Consider the following 17193-nt stretch of genomic DNA (forward strand, 5'->3'; position numbering starts at 1 on the left):
TCAGGGTGCATGCGCCTGGCCCGCCACGGGAGTCGCTAGAGAGCAATGGGACAAGGTAATCCCGGCCGGCCAAACCCTCCCCTAACCCGTAAAAGCTGGGCCAATTGTGCACCGCCTCATGAGTCTCCCTGTATTGACGCCTCAAGCACTGAGGACCGCTGCACCACTCGGGAGGCCCGAAGGGGTTTAATCTTTAACCCACTGTGGTTGGTGAGGTAGACAGATTGACGTACAGATGAATAACTCTATCTATGTGTCTGTATTGGTGTGGGGGAGGCCACAATAATTCGACATGTTTCGCTCCTCTCCAATCATCTGACAAGCATAGCAATAAACAGGTGCACATATGCCCTCTACTGTCCCCCCATCCACACGCACAGAGAGAGAGAAAATAGTTTTTCTGTTTTAATGTGTCATGTGCCAGAGGCTGAGCCCAGACCAGACCAGGGTGCAGGGAGCAGGGTGTGAGATTGTTGACATTCCTGGTTACTGCCGCCTGGACCCTCCTAATCCCCTTCACTCCCTCCAACTCTCCTCTACGCGTCCCTACGAGCTGTGTGTTCAAGGACGCCTCACTGCCATCTTAGCCTCGGCTCTCTAAATCAACCTCTCTCTTACTTTAACCCTCACCCTACTCCTCTCTTTCTAACTTCTCTTCCATTTTCTCTCTCCATCTTTAACTCCCCCTCTGTGCTCCTCTCTCTCACTGCCCTCCAATCTCTTCCTAACCTCTCTCTTGCCCTTCTCCCACTCCCTCCCTCTCTCTCTCCCTCCTTCCCTCTCCTCTGATAAGTACCCCTAAGCACACTCTCTGCTCCTGTGTGTGCACCATGCTGTGGGCTAATGGAGTGAGATAAAGCTGCGTGGCGTAGTGAATGGCACTCACTGTGCTCTCCCTGTGACAAACCAGGCCTTTGCACATACTCAGATGAGCAGTAAAGCAATGCTTCATAAACAAATGTGCTCTCTGTTATAGTATTGATATTCAGCACAACATATATGGCTATGTCCAAAGGGGTTAACATTTCCATTTGTTCCGGCACTCAATGCATGCTTTTTCAAATTAACCTGTTAAAAGCTATATAGCACCAGTAATTGTTATTGATACATGGTTCTCATGCACAGCTACAGTCACTCAGACAGGATGGCAGAAAATAGCGGATATGTGATAATGTCCTTGGTCCAGTGGTCCTGTGGTGATTGCAGCATGGACCCTGGCATACATACACACACTTCTCCCCTCAGCAGCAGCTGCGGCTGGTAGAAGGCCTTCAAGCCTAATGAAATATAGCAGCTCAGAGTTCAAAGGCTCCACAGTAGGGCCTGTTAGAAGTATGCTGTGTGATGGAGATGTTTCCAGAAGCTTTATGACGCTGGACTCATTTCTGCCTTTTTTCCTGTTTGTTTGATGGAGCCTGCAGGAAGGAGCCTGTTATTCTGCATGGGGCCATAGGAGGGGAAGCGGAGGCTGAACTTTATAATTGTCAGACCCAGATTCCTCTCAGCTTTGAAGTGGCAGCAGTTGTATTTCAATTCATTAACATTGATAACATAGATTGGCAGGAGCATTCTCTCTCTCCCTCTCCCTCTCTTTGCATAGTCTCATGCCACCTAATAGCTCTTACTCTCCTGGTATTCCCACCACTGTACCTGTGGCTATTCAGCCCACATCAGATGGTGCCGAAGAAAGCCTTATTGCCCCCCCCCCCCACCACCAGGTGTTGTCTTACCCTTCTCTTATCTATTGATTGGAGAGGTGAAAGGGTCAAATAAAAGGTATTGATTACCAGACGAGGTGAAGTTGGTGGGCAGGGTGTCTGGGGTTGATAAGAAAAGACAGCATTCTTTACCCACTGCTGTCAGAGAACCCTCCCTCTGTCTCTGTCTCTCCTTCTCTCTCTCTGCCCTCCCCTTTCACCCTATCGCCCCCCCCCCCCCCCCCCCCCCCCCCACCTCTCTTTCTCTCTGTCACCTGGCATCTATTCTTGAGTCGCCAGGGTGTCCCTTTCTCTGAATGATCTTTATCTGTGCTTGTGAAATGTATAGCCCAGCCTGGCGCAGCAGTGGTCTCAGGACAGAAGCTCTGGCCTTTCACACACTCCCCATGCCATGATGACTACCTCACCTTTTCCCAACACTCAACCTCTAAAGTCTCAAGTAAAGCCGCTGGTCCTGGGTTCGGTTTCTTGCTTTCATTTATTTATTTATTTCCATATCCACCTTCCTTTTTCCTCCTCCTGATTTGGCTGGCTTGGATAGATTAAATGTGTGTAACATGCTATCCCACTGTTTTTTTGTAATATAAAAGTTTCCCTGAGGTTTTAAGAGATTTATAGTAAGATGATATTTCCCTTGAACCACAGCTTCCACTGAACACTGATGCCGCTGGGCAGTTAGTGAAGACTGATGCCTGCCCCTGTCTGGAGACTGGTATGCTTCACTGAGGAAACAGACAAGCAGTAGTGAGTAGGAGAAATGCCTCTCACTCACTGATCCAGAACAAGTGTCACGCCCTGACCATAGAGAGCCCTTAGCTCTCTATGGTGTAGTAGGTCAGGGCGTGACTAGGGGGTGATCTAGTATAGTGGGTGCTAATATGGTTCCCAATTAGAGGCCGCTGTTTATCGTTGCCTCTGATTGGGGATCATATTTAGGTAGGTTGTTTCCCCACCTGCATTTGTGGGATATTATTTTGTGTTTTGTGCATGTGCTCTACGTAGTCACGATTCATTGTGAGTTGATTTGATTTATTGTTTTGTTTCACTTTATAATAAATATGTGGAATTCAACGTCCGCTGCGCCTTGGTCTGTCTCTACACACGATCGTTGCAACAAGAGTGGTTTAATACTTTCAAATGGTTAACGTTAGGATTGGTGAGAGTAAAGCTGATTTTGGATCAGTGTTTCTGAACAATGTCTTGCTAGAGTCAAAATATTGAATCTCATCAACGTTGAATCTCTGTCAGTGGCTCATGGTGTTTAAGAGAAAATGGTTTTGTTTATGCATAATCAAATAACATTCTGCTCAGACACCCATACATACCCCACACGACATGCCATCTGGGATCTCTTCAAAGTTCCAAGGTCCAAAATAAATTCAAGTAAACTCGCAGTATTACACAGAGCCGTGATCACATGGAACTCCCTTCCAACTACTCAAGCAAACAGCAAAAGGACCTTTAAAAAACAGATTAAACAACATCTCATGGAACGAGGGGACAAAAACACACACACACATAATTGTTTTGTTCTATTGTTTGTATATTGTTATAGTTTACATTTGTGTGACTCTCCTTGTCTCTCAGTGAATCAGTGTTTTGTTACTTGAGTTTTTGTAGACCCCAGGAAGAGTAGCTGCTGCTTCTGAAAAAGCTAATGGGGATCAAATAAACCGATAAATGGAGAGGAAATCCTTTTGAGTGGGTGAGTTAGTGTAGTACAAAGTAGAGATCGACCGATTATAATTTTTCACCGCTGATACCGATACCGATTATTGGAGGACCAAAAAAAGCCGATACCGATTAATCGGTCGATTAAATTTATTTTTTAAAGTATTTGTAATGACAATTACACCAATACTGAATGAACACTTATTTTAACTTAATATAATACATCAATTAAATCAATTTAGCCTCAAATAAAATGAAACATGTTCAATTTGGTTTAAATAATGCAAAAACAAAGTGTTGGACAAGAAAGTAAAAGTGTAATATGTGCCATGTAAAAAAGCGTGCCATGTAAAAAAACGTCTAAGTTCCTTGCTCAGAACATGAGAACATATGAAAGCTGGGGGTTCCTTTTAACAGGAGTCTTCAATATTCCCAGGTAAAACGTTTTAGGTTGTAGATATTATAGGAATTATAGGACAATTTCTCTCTATACGATTTGTAGTTCATATACCTTTGACTATTGGATGTTCTTATAGGCACTTTAGTATTGCCAGTGTAACAGTATAGCTTCCGTCCCTCTCATCGCCCCTACCTCGGCTCAAACCAGGAATACATCGACAACAGCCACCCTCGAAGCAGCATTGCCAGTCGCTCCATAAAAGCCGCGGCCCTTGCAGAGCAAGGGGAACAACCACTCCAAGCCTCAGAGCGAGTGACGTTTGAAACGCTATTAGCACACACCCTGCTAACTAGCTAGCCATTTCACATCGATTACACCAGCCTAATCTCAGGAGTTGATAGGCTTGAAGTCATAAACAGCTCAATGCTTGAAGCACAGTGATGAGCTGCTGGCAAAACGCACAAAAGTGCTGTTTGAATGAATGCTTACGAGCCTGCTGGTCCCTCCATCACTCAGTCAGACTGCTCTATCAAATCATAGACTTAATTATAACATGATAACACACAGAAATACGAGACTTAGGTCATTAATATGGTCGAGTCCAGAAACTATCATCTCAAAAACAATACGTTTATTCTTTCAGTGAAATACGGAACCGTTCCGTATTTTATCTAACGGGTGGCATCCATCAGTCTAAATATTGCTGTTACATTGCACACCCTTCAATGTTATGTCATAATTACATAACATTCTGGCAAATTAGGTGGCCCAAACTGTTGCATATACACTGACTCTGAGCGCGATGAACGCAAGAGAAGTGACACAAATTCACTTGGTTAATATTGCCTGCTAACCTGCATTTATTTTCGCTAAATATGCAGGTTTAAAAATATATACTTCTGTGTATTGATTTTAAGAAAGGCATTGATGTTTATGGTTAGGTACACATTGGAGCAACGACAGTCCTTTTTTGCGAATATGCACCGCATCGATTACATGCAACAAAGGACACGCTAGGTAAACTAGTAATATCATCAACCCTGTGTAGTTAACTAGTGATTATGATTGATTGTTTTTTATAAGATACGTTTAATGCTAGCTAGCAACTTACCTTGGCTTCTTACTGCATTCGTGTAACAGGCAGTCTCCTCGTGGAGTGCAATGTAATCAGGTGGTTAGAGCGTTGGACTAGTTAACTGTAAAGTTGCAAGATTGAATCCCTGAGCTGACAAGGTAAAAATCTGTAATTCTGCCCCTGAACAAGGCAGTTAACCCACTGTTCCTAGGCCGTCATTGAAAATAAGAATGTGTTCTTAACTGACTTGCCTAGTTAAATAAAGGATAAATAAAGGTTTAAAAAATAATAATAATACAATTTAAAAAATTAAATCGGCCAAATCGGTGTCCAAAAATAACAATTTCCGATTGTTATGAAAACTTGAAATCGGCCCTAATTAATCGGCCATTCCGATTAATCGGTCGACCTCTAGTACAAAGACCTAAATCAGTTGGGTTTACTGTATTGCATCACCCAGTATGTCTCACTGTGGTTTCATGAGACCCATCTGTTCTCTATTCTAATGCCTGTCAGCAGAACAGCCAATCCTTTATTGACCTGTTTGCGTTGACTAGAAAGACCAAAGCACTCGTATAGAAATCCACAGGTGTTTTGAAGAAAACAGAAAGGAGGGAAGAGCTGCCAGCACATCTGAACATCACCTAAGACTGTCAGCCTAGCATAGTCTGCTTGTGTGTGTTCCTCTCTCTTTCTTTTTTATTTTTTGTATTCCTTTTTCTCTCTCTAGATGTGTCCTCATGTTGAATCAACAGTTTCTTAACCCCTCAAAACAGTTTATGAAACCAGAGCTATATTTAGCCTGAATCACAAGAATGAATGCCTCCTGTTGAATGTACCCCTTTCTCTTAAAATAATCCATCACCAAATTGAGCAAAGAAAAACGGAGCTAATTCTATGTCGCCAGACCTCCTTCTCTTCCTGCGTTATGAAAGATTCCATTCACACACAGAGCTCTACTAAAGTAAGGCCCTTCACCATTGCAGCAAAACTGGAAAGCCCATGCATGCGGTCATGTGTATCACTTTCCGTTTACAGGGATGCTAATAAGGCAAACCATTTGTGTTAACACTGAAGTGCTGACCAGTTTGATGTAAATCATCCAGAGTTCCATTTGTCATCCCAATGTTTAGTAGCAGAGTTCCTCCACTGACATATAAGGACGTCCTCAGGGTAGATCCAAGTAAGTAAATGATGTGTGATAGAACATGTAAAAGAACAAACTGAATCTAAGTGCGTAAGAGAGTTACAAACTGATATCACTGCAATGGACCTTTTGAGGATTAACTTCATAGTGAGGGCCTCTCTAAGCATGTTATCTGAGGCTTCATCTCAGTTACAAGGTTAAGAGAACCTCTCCTTGAGACGGAGGAGGAGTATTCCTGTTGAGGAGAGGATGTTGGTCAGGCATACAGCACAAATACCCATTATGTTATTCAGACGGTGGCCTTGACTTTCAGCACCTCTTCATGTTGTTTTTTTCAAAGCACATCAAAGGGCTTTTTAAGAGGAGAGACGGAGGGAGGAAATCATTTGTTGCACATTCCACGCACTTGGCGTGGCGGCCAAGCCAAAAACTGAAGAGCTTGGTTTTTTGTTGCAAAGAAGTGTTCTGGAGTGCTCTCAAGTCTCTAACAACACTAAATAAATACTTTGCTTTGTGCTTCCTCTTGCATACAATGCCCCTTTTGAAAATACAATTTCTCAAAAGATAATTTGTATTTTAACACATGATATAGAAGAAAGAGAATGTGGGGTTAGAAAAACTTGACCCTTAAGACTTTGTTCTGTTAATGTTGAAGTAGTGCATTTTGACAGTTTGATACAGACCTCAGAAATGAGTTGGTTGTTATATTTAATCTGTGGTAGAATATAGCTTCTCTGTTCTAATTGCACATTGAGAAGCAGTTGATTGCATTAGATTAACACCCATTAGCTCTATGAGTTAGTGAAGCTGTGGGACTCAGGCAGGGCAGTGGGTATTTCCACCATGTGTTGTGACCTCTATCTCTGTGGTTGTGAGTAGATAGTCTGCTGAGGAGGACTGAACACTGAGCCCCTCTGTTCTGCTCTTCTGTTAGCAGAGGAGTGAGATATGGGCCGGCTGACAAGTCCCCTCACGTCCTCCTTGCAGACCTAAACAGTGGCACTTACAATTTCCTGTGCATGCTTCAGAACAGGAAGATCAGAGAGGATGGCAGAGCCTGTGCACTCCTTGTGTGTGTATCTGGGAGAATGCCTGTGTGTTAGATATTGATTTTATTTATTTATTTTATTTCACCTTTATTTATCCAGATAGGCCAGTTGAGATCAAGTTCTCATTTACCACTACGATCTAGCCAAGATAAAGCAAAGCAGTGTGACAAAAACAACAACACAGAGTTACACATGGGAAAAATATATATACAGTGTGTGCAACTGTAGTAAGATTAAGGAGGTAAGGCTATAAATAGGCCATAGTGGCGAAATAATTACAATTTAGCATTAACACTGGAGTGATAGATGTGCAGATGATGATTTGCAAGTAGAGATACTGGGGTGCAAAAGAGCAACAAAACATTTATATAGCCCTTCTTACATCAGCTGATATATCAAAGTGCTGTACAGAAACCCAGCCTAAAACCCCAAACAGCAAGCAATGCAGGTGTAGAAGCACGGTGGCTAGGAAAAAAACCCTAGAAAGGCCAAAACTTAGGAAGAAACCTAGAGAGGAGCCCACAGCCCAGGGTTCCAGATATTTTACCTGCTTTTGAGTTGAGCCACATCTGTTATCAACGTGACCAATAAAGGCCCAGGTGGAGTTATCTGCAGCCACCTTCCCTATACACCCCTATCTCTGTAATGAACTGCTTGTTTACCATATGTGTGAAATGCACCGTTGGAATATGTGTGTGTGTGTGTGTGTGTGTGTGTGTGTGTGTGTGTGTGTGTGTGTGTGTGTGTGTGTGTGTGTGTGTGTGTGTGTGTGTGTGTGTGTGTGTGTGTGTGTGTGTGTGTGTGTGTGTGTGTGTGTGTGTGTTGAGAGAGGTCTTGTTTATTTAGCCTTCTCAAAGTTTTTACTGACCATTTCTATTGAAAGATAAACGGCCAGGTGGACTGTTTTTAAGATCAGTAACTATTTTGTTAAGTTATGTTGCATTCACCACCCTTTTCCTCTACTGTTTTTCTGTTTCTGTTCTGTCTTTCTATGCTCAGTTTCTCTCTGTTAAGTTGTTGTCTGGTTCAGGTTCAGCACTACCGCTGCTTTAAGCGCTGTCTCAGTGAGTTGTGCAGGCCTCCTAAGTAACATTACTATCACAGAGCATCTGAGCCCGCTCCACTTCACCAGATCTGAGGAGGCCAACCTGAGCCAATTAGGAGCAGGACGAGGGGCTACTGTCCTCCCTACAGTGGCCCTGCCCTCTCCACTGCGCTTTGATCTCCCACATGCTACACACAGGCAGAGCCTTCAACTCTCTCTGTCTATAATGGATGACAAGGCTAGTCCAATTATTACAATCTGGTTTCATCTCAGGGTAAACAGATGAAGGAAGGAGGTAATGAATGAGCCCCCACATCTTCCCTAAAAGCATCCAAGAGATGTTGCTTCATTCAATTCAGCCCAATTCAGATATAAATTGTTTTCAATTCATTTCAAATGAAATATGAGTGAGTGTAATATGTTGTTTATGGATGTACAGTACCAGTCAAAAGTTTGGACGAACCTACTCGTTCACAGGTTTTTCTTTTTTTTAATAGAATCATGGAGTAACCAAAAAAGTGTTAAACAAATCAAAATACATTTTACATTTTAGATTCTTCAAAGTAGCCACCCTTTGCCTTGATGACAGCTTGGCACACTCTTGTCAATATCTCAACCAGCCTGGAATGCTTTTCCAACAGTTTTGAATGAGTTCCCACATATGCTGAGCACTTGTTGGCTGCTTTTCTTTCACTCTTCAGTCCAACTCATCCCAAACCATCTCAATTGGGTTGAAGTCGAGTGATTGTGGAGGCCAGGTCCTCTGATGCAGCACTCCATCAGTCTCCTTGGTCAAATAGCCCTTACACAGCCAGGAGGTGTGTTTTGTGTCATTGTCCTGTTGAAAAACAAATGATAGTCCCACTAAGTGCAAACCAGATGGGATGGCGTATCGCTGCAGAATGCTGTGGTAGCCATGCTGGTTAAATGTGCCTTGAATTCTAAATAAATTACTGACTGTGTCACCAGCAAAGCACAACTACACCATCACACCTCCTCCTCCATGCTTCACTGGGGGAACCACACATGCGTAGATCATCCGTTCACCTACTCTGCCTCTCACAAAGATACGGCAGTTGGAACCAAAAATCACAAATTTGGGCTCATCAGACCAAGAGACAGATTTCCACCAGTCTAATGTCCATTGCTTGTGTTTCATGAACCAAGCAAGTCTCTTCTTCTTATTGGTGTCCTCCAGTAGTGGTTTCTTGGCAGCAATTTGACCATGAAGGCCTGATTCACGCAGTCTCCTCTGAACAGTTGATGTTGAGATGTGTCTGTTTCTTGAACTCTGTTAAGCATTTATTTTAGCTGCAATCTGAGGTGCAGTTAACTCTAATGAACTTGCCCTCTACAGCAGAGGAAACTCTGGGTCTTCCTTTCCTGTGGCGGTTCTCATGAGAGCCAATTTCATCATAGCGCTTGATGGTTTTTCTGACTGCACTTGAGAAACTTTCTTGAAAGTTCTTGAAATTTTCCGTATTGACCGACCTTCATGTAAAGTACTGTATATCAATCTAGTCTTTGTATTAAATGTTTAAATAAAATTTCGGCAAAAAGTTAAACTCATCGATTGTTTGTGTGCTGCTCCAGGACCTCCACTGGTGGCTGAGAGGGTGGCCCATAGACAGTCAGTGCACCTGGGGAGTTCCATCAAGCTGCCATGCCCTGTTGTAGGAGACCCGCCACCCCTCATCATGTGGACCAAAGACGGCCACAACATCCACAGCGGCTGGACCCGCTTCCGCATCCTCCGCCTGGGCCTGAAGATCAAGGAAGTGGAGGTTGAGGATGCTGGAACATACATCTGCAAAGCCACCAACGGCTTTGGCAGCGTCAGCATCAACTATACCCTCATTGCCATTGGTAAGTAGAAAGGTGTCTTGCGGTTAGGGCTGTTGCGGTGACCGCCACACATGACTATGAGTCATGAAGGCAGTCAAATTCCACGTGGCCGTTTAGTCATGGTGATTAGGCTTCTCCAAGCTCTAATGCTGCTGCTGGTCATTAGTAGCCTACCAAACTTGCTAACTGCCTGGTACTCAGCACTCTATTGTCCCTCTAATCACTCTTACATTAATGCAAATGTTGTGGAAAATCTAATCAAACACTTAATGAGAGCCCATGAGCTCATGTTGCGGAACATTTCAATAGGCTATGGAATTGTGTGAGACAACAGAGTGATGGTCTCTACTAAAAAGAGGAGGATCAGCTTTCTATAGGCTAGGCCTACTATATTTATTTCTCAACTTTCCTAATATTAAGCACATTACTTATATTTATAACGGGAGTAGAGCCTGCCTGGCTGGCATAAAAATTAACCCGTGGGTAAAAGCATCCTCCATTCGCTATTTAAGTGCATAGATGACATGTATTTTTTCCGATGCCCCTGTTCCGAAACAGGTGCATGATAATGGTTCATTCTAAATCAAAACAAATTCCACACACATATTATTTAGTATATGTAAAGATCAGATTAAATCAAGAATATTCTGATGGGTGACAATATTATTTTATCACTTGTGAATTATATATTGTCCCTTGTGAATGATGCCCAGCATAAGAAACAATGCCTTTTTTTGCGACTTTTTCGAATCATAGTAGCACACCTGATGTAGCCTAGCCCACAGGCCTATATGTTTTAATAAGATTTATATCACAACTAAAGTGGCCAAATAACTTTTTAAAATTCAGCACATTAATCCACTTTACAAGGTGTGTAGAGCCTAACTGGTATACATAAGCAGCACGTGAGTTTCAAGTTTGAGGAAGATCATTTTCACCTAAAAATGCACTTTTATAATAAAAGCATTACATGCATAGTTGCGTTTTCAGTCACTTTTGATAATGGTGTTTTCCGCTAATGGAAAATTTGCGCTTAAAGCCTACTACCATGTGCGCATCGCTGCACTTATAATGTGAAGAAATAGTCTAATAGTTTATCAACATTTTAAGCTAAACGTTCTGATCTGTTGCGTCAGCCATATTGCATAAATATTATTTTTTTTACCCCGTTTTCTCCCCAATTTCGTGGTATCCAATTGTTTTCAGTAGTTACTATCTTGTCTCATCGCTACAACTCCCGTACAGGCTCGGGAGAGACGAAGGTTGAAAGTCATGCATCCTCCGATACACAACCCAACCAAGCCGCACTGCTTCTTAACACAGCGCCATCCAACCCGGAAGCCAGCCGCACCAATGTGTCGGAGAAAACACTGTGCACCTGGCAACCTTGGTTAGCGCGCACTGCGCCCGGCCCACCACAGGAGTCGCTGGTGCACGATGAGACAAGGTTATCCCTACCGGCCAACCCCTCCCTAACCCGGGCGACGCTAGGCCAATTGTGCGTCGCCCCACAGACCTCCCGGTCGCGGCCGGTTACGACAGAGCCTGGGCGCAAACCCAGGGTCTCTGGTGGCACAGCTGGCGCTGCAGTACAGCGCCCTTAACCACTGCGCCACCCGGTAGGCCTTAAATACGTTTTTTTTTTATGCTAGTGATTGTATTAATTTGAGATCTATCACATCCCACAACTGTCCCAGACTATGTTTGCAATATTTATTTCTCACAATAAATAAAATAAAATAGGTCAACTTTTGTACTATGGGGGATAGTAGATTGACATAGGCTAGGGCTTTTGCTGTTCGTTAGGCCTACTCATCTTGTTGGCTGACAAAAAGTAAATGTGGACAGTTCTTCCAATATCTTCAATATGCACATTGGAATTGGATAAGGACTCGCACAGTTGCGTCTCCGATGTGTCTGTCTTCACTTTCACTTCACAAAGCAGTATTAAAAATCTAAACATATAGCCTAACGTTTGTATAACAAATAAAGTTACATTAATAACAACTCTAAATTAAGCATATAGGAATACCTATTTCTTTGTTAACCTCTCAACACAGAATGGCCGCATGTGCGCACTACAGTGGTAGTGATAGTAGAAGTGCTGTAGTGGAAGTGATAGTACAGACTTTGTTGACTGTCCAGATACACTGCATTATGTGTGGCTGATAACATATGGTGGTTGTTTGATGATGTATGTGCGCACTCCCTCAAATCGTTTGGAGAAAATATCTGTTAAATTGTATTCTTCATAATATAAAATAATGCCACGGAATTCGAAGAAAGTCTTGTCTGCTAAATGAACTAGTGTAGCCCACAGCCATTTATCTATCATAGCCAGATCAGGACCTAACATAAGGACAACTCAGAGTATGCTATTCTGTTCTTCTGAAATAGGATACATTTTCTTCATATCATGCTTCTTTAGACCTGTCTAAAATAAATAATGGATTTGTTGTGAAGGTGTAGGCTATATTACATGGATTTATTCAACTTTTTAAAATGTAGATAATCCAAAGGTCAGCATCAGTAGCTTGTAGGCTATGTGTGGAAGCCAGTAGATGCTAAATGTGTTTATCACTGTCAATTACCGTGAGACCGACAGTTATTTGCTTGACAATCACCGGCTGACGAAATGCAGTTTGCCAAGTAATACCATTCATAGTGAAATCCCTTTTAATATGACGCTACCCAGAAACCATGCATGTGACTCAGACCGTGCCATCATCTTTTGAAGGAAGTGTTTCAAAGTCAGTCACTTAACGTTTCCTTCAGGTCAAGATCTTGTCGATTTACAGATGTTAAAAGACAACAACATGCACCATGGAGTCATGGCTTTGAAATAAGGGGATTTAGGAACAGGGATTGTAGTTGATACCCTCCTCTCCTATATCTGTTATATCATTCAACACTTAAGCCCAAAGTCAACAGAGAGAATAGGATATTGTTTCATACTACATCATCCTCTGTGACTCAAGCGGATCTTAACTTCTTCCCTCTCCCCAGGCTAAGCTGTAGTTTGTCAAAGCATTAACATTAACCTATTAAGCCTCTTAAAGCTTATAAGAGGACATGATGGTCTCATGTGCAAGAGACATACTTGTAACTCTCAGTCAAGTCAAGCAACTGTACAGTACAGTTTACTCTGTGCTGGAGTAGAGCGTGATGAATGAGAGGACTGGAGTGTGATAGCACTGTTTAGTTTAAGATGCCTAATTAGGTCCAGAGCCTCCTGCAGGGGAGGGGGGTGGGTGGCAGGGGCCGACTGGAGGAGCTGCTTCCTGGTCTTGTGATCAAATCAAATTGTATTAGTCGCATAGACAGAATTTCAGATGTTATCGTTGGTGCTTTGAAATGCTTGTGTTTCTAGCTCCAACAGTGTTATAATTCCCAATACCCCACACAGGACACTGCCCTGTGTAGGGTGCCGTCTTTCGGATGGGACGTTAAACGGGTGTCCTGACTCTCTGAGGTCATTAAAGATCCCATGGCACTTATCGTAAGAGTAGGGGTGTTAACCCCGGTGTCCTGGCTAAATTCCCAATTCTGGTCCTCAAACCATCACGGTCACCTAATATTCCCCAGTTTACAATTGGCTCATTCATCCCCTCCTGTCCCCTGTAACTATTCCCCAGGTCGTTGCTGCAAATGAGAACGTGTTCTCAGTCAACTTACCTGGTAAAATAACGAATAAATAAATACAAAATAAATAAAAATAATACCAAGCAAAAGAACTAAGAAAAAACACAATAATCCCGAAAAATTCAAAAATTAAGAAATTACGAAATATCAGAACGAGCAATGTCAGAGAACGGAATATAAATATATATACATATAATGGTGTGTAAAGACAGTATGGACAGTATATGACTAGAAAAGGTGTGTATAGCAGTAGTTATATACTGTAGGATGAGCCATCTTTAGAATGCGTAAAACAGTATGTAAACATTATTAAAGTGACCAGTGTTCAATTACTCTATAGGGTAGTACCGGGTGGTAGCTGGCTAGAACAGCGACTAAGGTTTCAAACTGGCCTTATTTTGGAGTAGAACCCTAATCACATAGATCAGACCAGGACAACAGAAAGTAAAGAGAATGGTGCCCGTTGGGTAGTATCATAGGGTCGAGATGCGGATCTGGGGAAGTGTTATTCGAACAAAGTTATTTTGGCTCACGTTAAAGATGTTGACTGAGAAGTCAGAGTGAGGGTAGATCTGTTGATTGTCTCCCGAGTGGCGCAGCTGTCTAAGGCATTACTACAGACCCGGGTTCGATCCTAGGCTGTGTCACAGCCAGCCATGATCGGGAGACCCATGAGGCGGCTCACAATTGGCCCAGCGTCGTCCAGGTTAGGGGAGGGTTTGGCCGGCCGGGATTACCTTGTTCCATTGTGATCTAGCGACTCCTTGTGGCGGGCCCGGGCGCCTGCAAGCTGACATCGGTCGCCAGCTGGACGGTGTTTCCTCCGACACATTGATGCGGCTGGCTTCCGGGTTAAGCGAGCAGTGTGCCAAGAAGCAGTGTGGCTTGGCAGGATCGTGTTTCGGAGGACGGATGGCTCTCAACCTTCGCTTCTCCCGAATCCGTTGGAGAGTTGCAGCAATGAGCTAAGACTGTAACTACCAATTGGATATCACAAAATTGTGGAGAAAAAGGGGTAAAAGTACCCCTTCCCCCCAAAAAATGTTTTATCTGTTGACTGTTCCTGGACAACAAAAATAGATTTATAGACAGACACCAAGAGGAGGAATGTCAAAATTCACACTAGAGCTGTATTTCATGGTTGTCTATGACTGTACTGTACTTACATTATTTACTGTACATGGAAAATAAGAGCACTACTTTTGGCAGACATTTATCGAATGTGCAAAGTTTCAGGTTGCCCACATGATTGACAGTGGATCATGCTAAGTTCAGAACAATCCATATGATTGCAGAGTACAGCACCATTTGTATAAATCAAGTCAATGTATCCAAATGATAGATAGCATCTCTCCCTCTCGTCTTACCAGGGTTGGGTAGGATACTTTCTAAATGTAATCAATTACAGTTACTAGTTAGCCTACTTATCCAAAATTGTAATCAGTAATTACCCAAACTCAGTAACGTAATCTGATTACTTAACGTTACTTTTGGATTACTTTCCCCTTAAGAGGCATTCGAAGAAAACAAGAAGGATCCATCAAACACATTTGGTGTGTTATCATAGTTGTTTCTGATTTGTGGTCAGACTCGCTCAGATAGAACAAACAAACGTATTTTCAATGCTGAATTAAATGTCATTGAGAAAACAGGTGAAAAAAAAAAGGTGTCATAGGGTATTTTTTTGCAGACATCCTTTCTGAATTTAAAAGTAATCCAAGACATAATCATCTAGTTTTTAAAAAGTATCTGTAACCTGATTACAATATGTTTTGCTGGTATTGTAACTGATTACAGTTTAAGTTTTTTGTAATCAGATTACTCTCCAACCCTGCTGCTTTACATACTGTAGTAGTGTTTTTAACTCAAAACTGATTTATCTAGCTTGGCATCTGCAGTTTGATGAAATGAAAAGTATTTAGGCTTTCAGTAGTGCTGAAACAGGGGGAGGTTTATAAGATAAGTTCAACATGCCTGCTTGTATTACTATCTACTCCCACACAGGACAGAGATGTCTCTTACCTTTAAAAGTTCAAAGGCATTTTTTTTTCTTGAGGGATACTGTTTTCTCATGTGTATTTTATTAAACTGAACACCATTATTTTCACTCTCTCTGATCTCCATCACAAACTGTTTGGCCTCGCTCTTAAGCCTGATGGAGTTGGTTCTGTTTTTCTTTCCCACTGTTTGTGGTGAATGCGTGACAACCCAACACTAGTCTCTCAGCAGTCATTCCACATATCTGTTTTGTAAGACCACAGAGACCTCTCCCTCGCTCTCCTCTCTCTCTCTCTCCTTGCCGTTCTCTAATCCATCATTCCAGCCAGGGACTGGCACACATCACCAGTTTGTTTGTTTTTATAATAGTCCTATCAGGCGTGCAGTGCAGTCAGAGGCTTTTTTGGCTACGGAGATTAGGGGAGCCTCATTTTAAAACATTTACAGGACGGAAGTCATACATTGGGAGAACTGACAGCCTAAAAACGGTAGAATGGTCCATAATTATTGTGAGCGGAACGTTTCCAATCAATGGTGAAATGATTGTACCTCTTGATGTACCTAGTTATTAGGCATTTTAATAGTGTTTTGTATATAGTTCAATGCCTGGTGGGGAAGGCTGGTAGACTTCTCAGAGAGATGATTTATTTGAAGTGTTGTAAATGGGAGGTGTAATAATGGCTAGCTTCCAGGGTAGCTCTGCAAACAGCATCCATCATTTGAGTGGATTATTTTTAATGGAGCTCAGAAAGAGTGCTGTTCAATATCCTGGCTGGCTTTGAAGCTCAAGGGCCGTAGTGAACAACACACTTTTTAATCAAGACATAAAGAGAGAAGGGCAGGGAGGAGAAGGAGAGGGCGAGTAGGGGAGAAACAATGGGATAGGGGTATAAGAAAGAAATGAAAGATGTGGAAGGAAGAAAGAGATAAAAGAGTGAGAGAAAGAAAAGGGGGTGGTCCTGGTGATATAAGGGTGTTTCCCCATCCAGCCACGGCTGTAGAAGCAATCCTTCTCCAAATCGGCCAGTGGGCAGCCTGTCCTCCCCTGAGCTATCCCAAGAATCTGGTCAGCCAGTGCAACATGGCGCCTCCTCAATCGCCCCAGCTGGCTGTTTGTGCTCTGTTTGGGGTGGTCTCCTGACAACTGACTCCCACCCGACCCTCTTACCCCCCCCCCCCCCCCCCCACCCCACCCCCCACCCCACCCTCACCCCTCCTGCTGGTGGACTGGAATAGATAGGGACATGACTGCCACACTGACAGACAGACAGACAGATACACAATCTACACTGATCCGTTTTTTACAATTAGCATGGTGTAAAGTTTATATTGTAACACGGTGTTGACACAGCACAGACCATGTAAACAGAGAGAGGATCATGGTAGCCTTCATTTCTACATGGATACTTTAAATCTCTATAGTACAGTGGTAGTGATAGTAGAAGTGCTGTAGTGGAAGTGATAGTACAGACTTTGTTGACTGTCCAGATACACTGCATTATGTGTGGCTGATAACATATGGTGGTTGTTTGATGATGTATGTGCGCACTCCCTCAAATTGTTTGGAGAAAATATTTGTTAAATTGTATTCTACATAATATAA

At 42.7% G+C, this 17193-nt stretch overlaps 1 protein-coding gene across 1 annotated transcript in view; it reads left to right on the plus strand.

Annotated features, from left to right (window-relative positions):
- Nucleotides 1–17193, plus strand: part of LOC139383261 (kinesin family member 15) — an 86343-nt gene that overhangs the window by 20314 nt on the left and 48836 nt on the right. Inside the window, exon 3 of the mRNA XM_071127707.1 lies at nt 9699–9971. Within this exon, the coding sequence (XP_070983808.1) occupies nt 9699–9971 (273 nt within the window). The remainder of the gene's footprint in view (nt 1–9698; nt 9972–17193) is intronic.

The sequence above is a fragment of the Oncorhynchus clarkii genome, chromosome 25 (assembly GCF_045791955.1).
Source record: "Oncorhynchus clarkii lewisi isolate Uvic-CL-2024 chromosome 25, UVic_Ocla_1.0, whole genome shotgun sequence".
Classification (NCBI taxonomy): domain Eukaryota; kingdom Metazoa; phylum Chordata; class Actinopteri; order Salmoniformes; family Salmonidae; genus Oncorhynchus; species Oncorhynchus clarkii.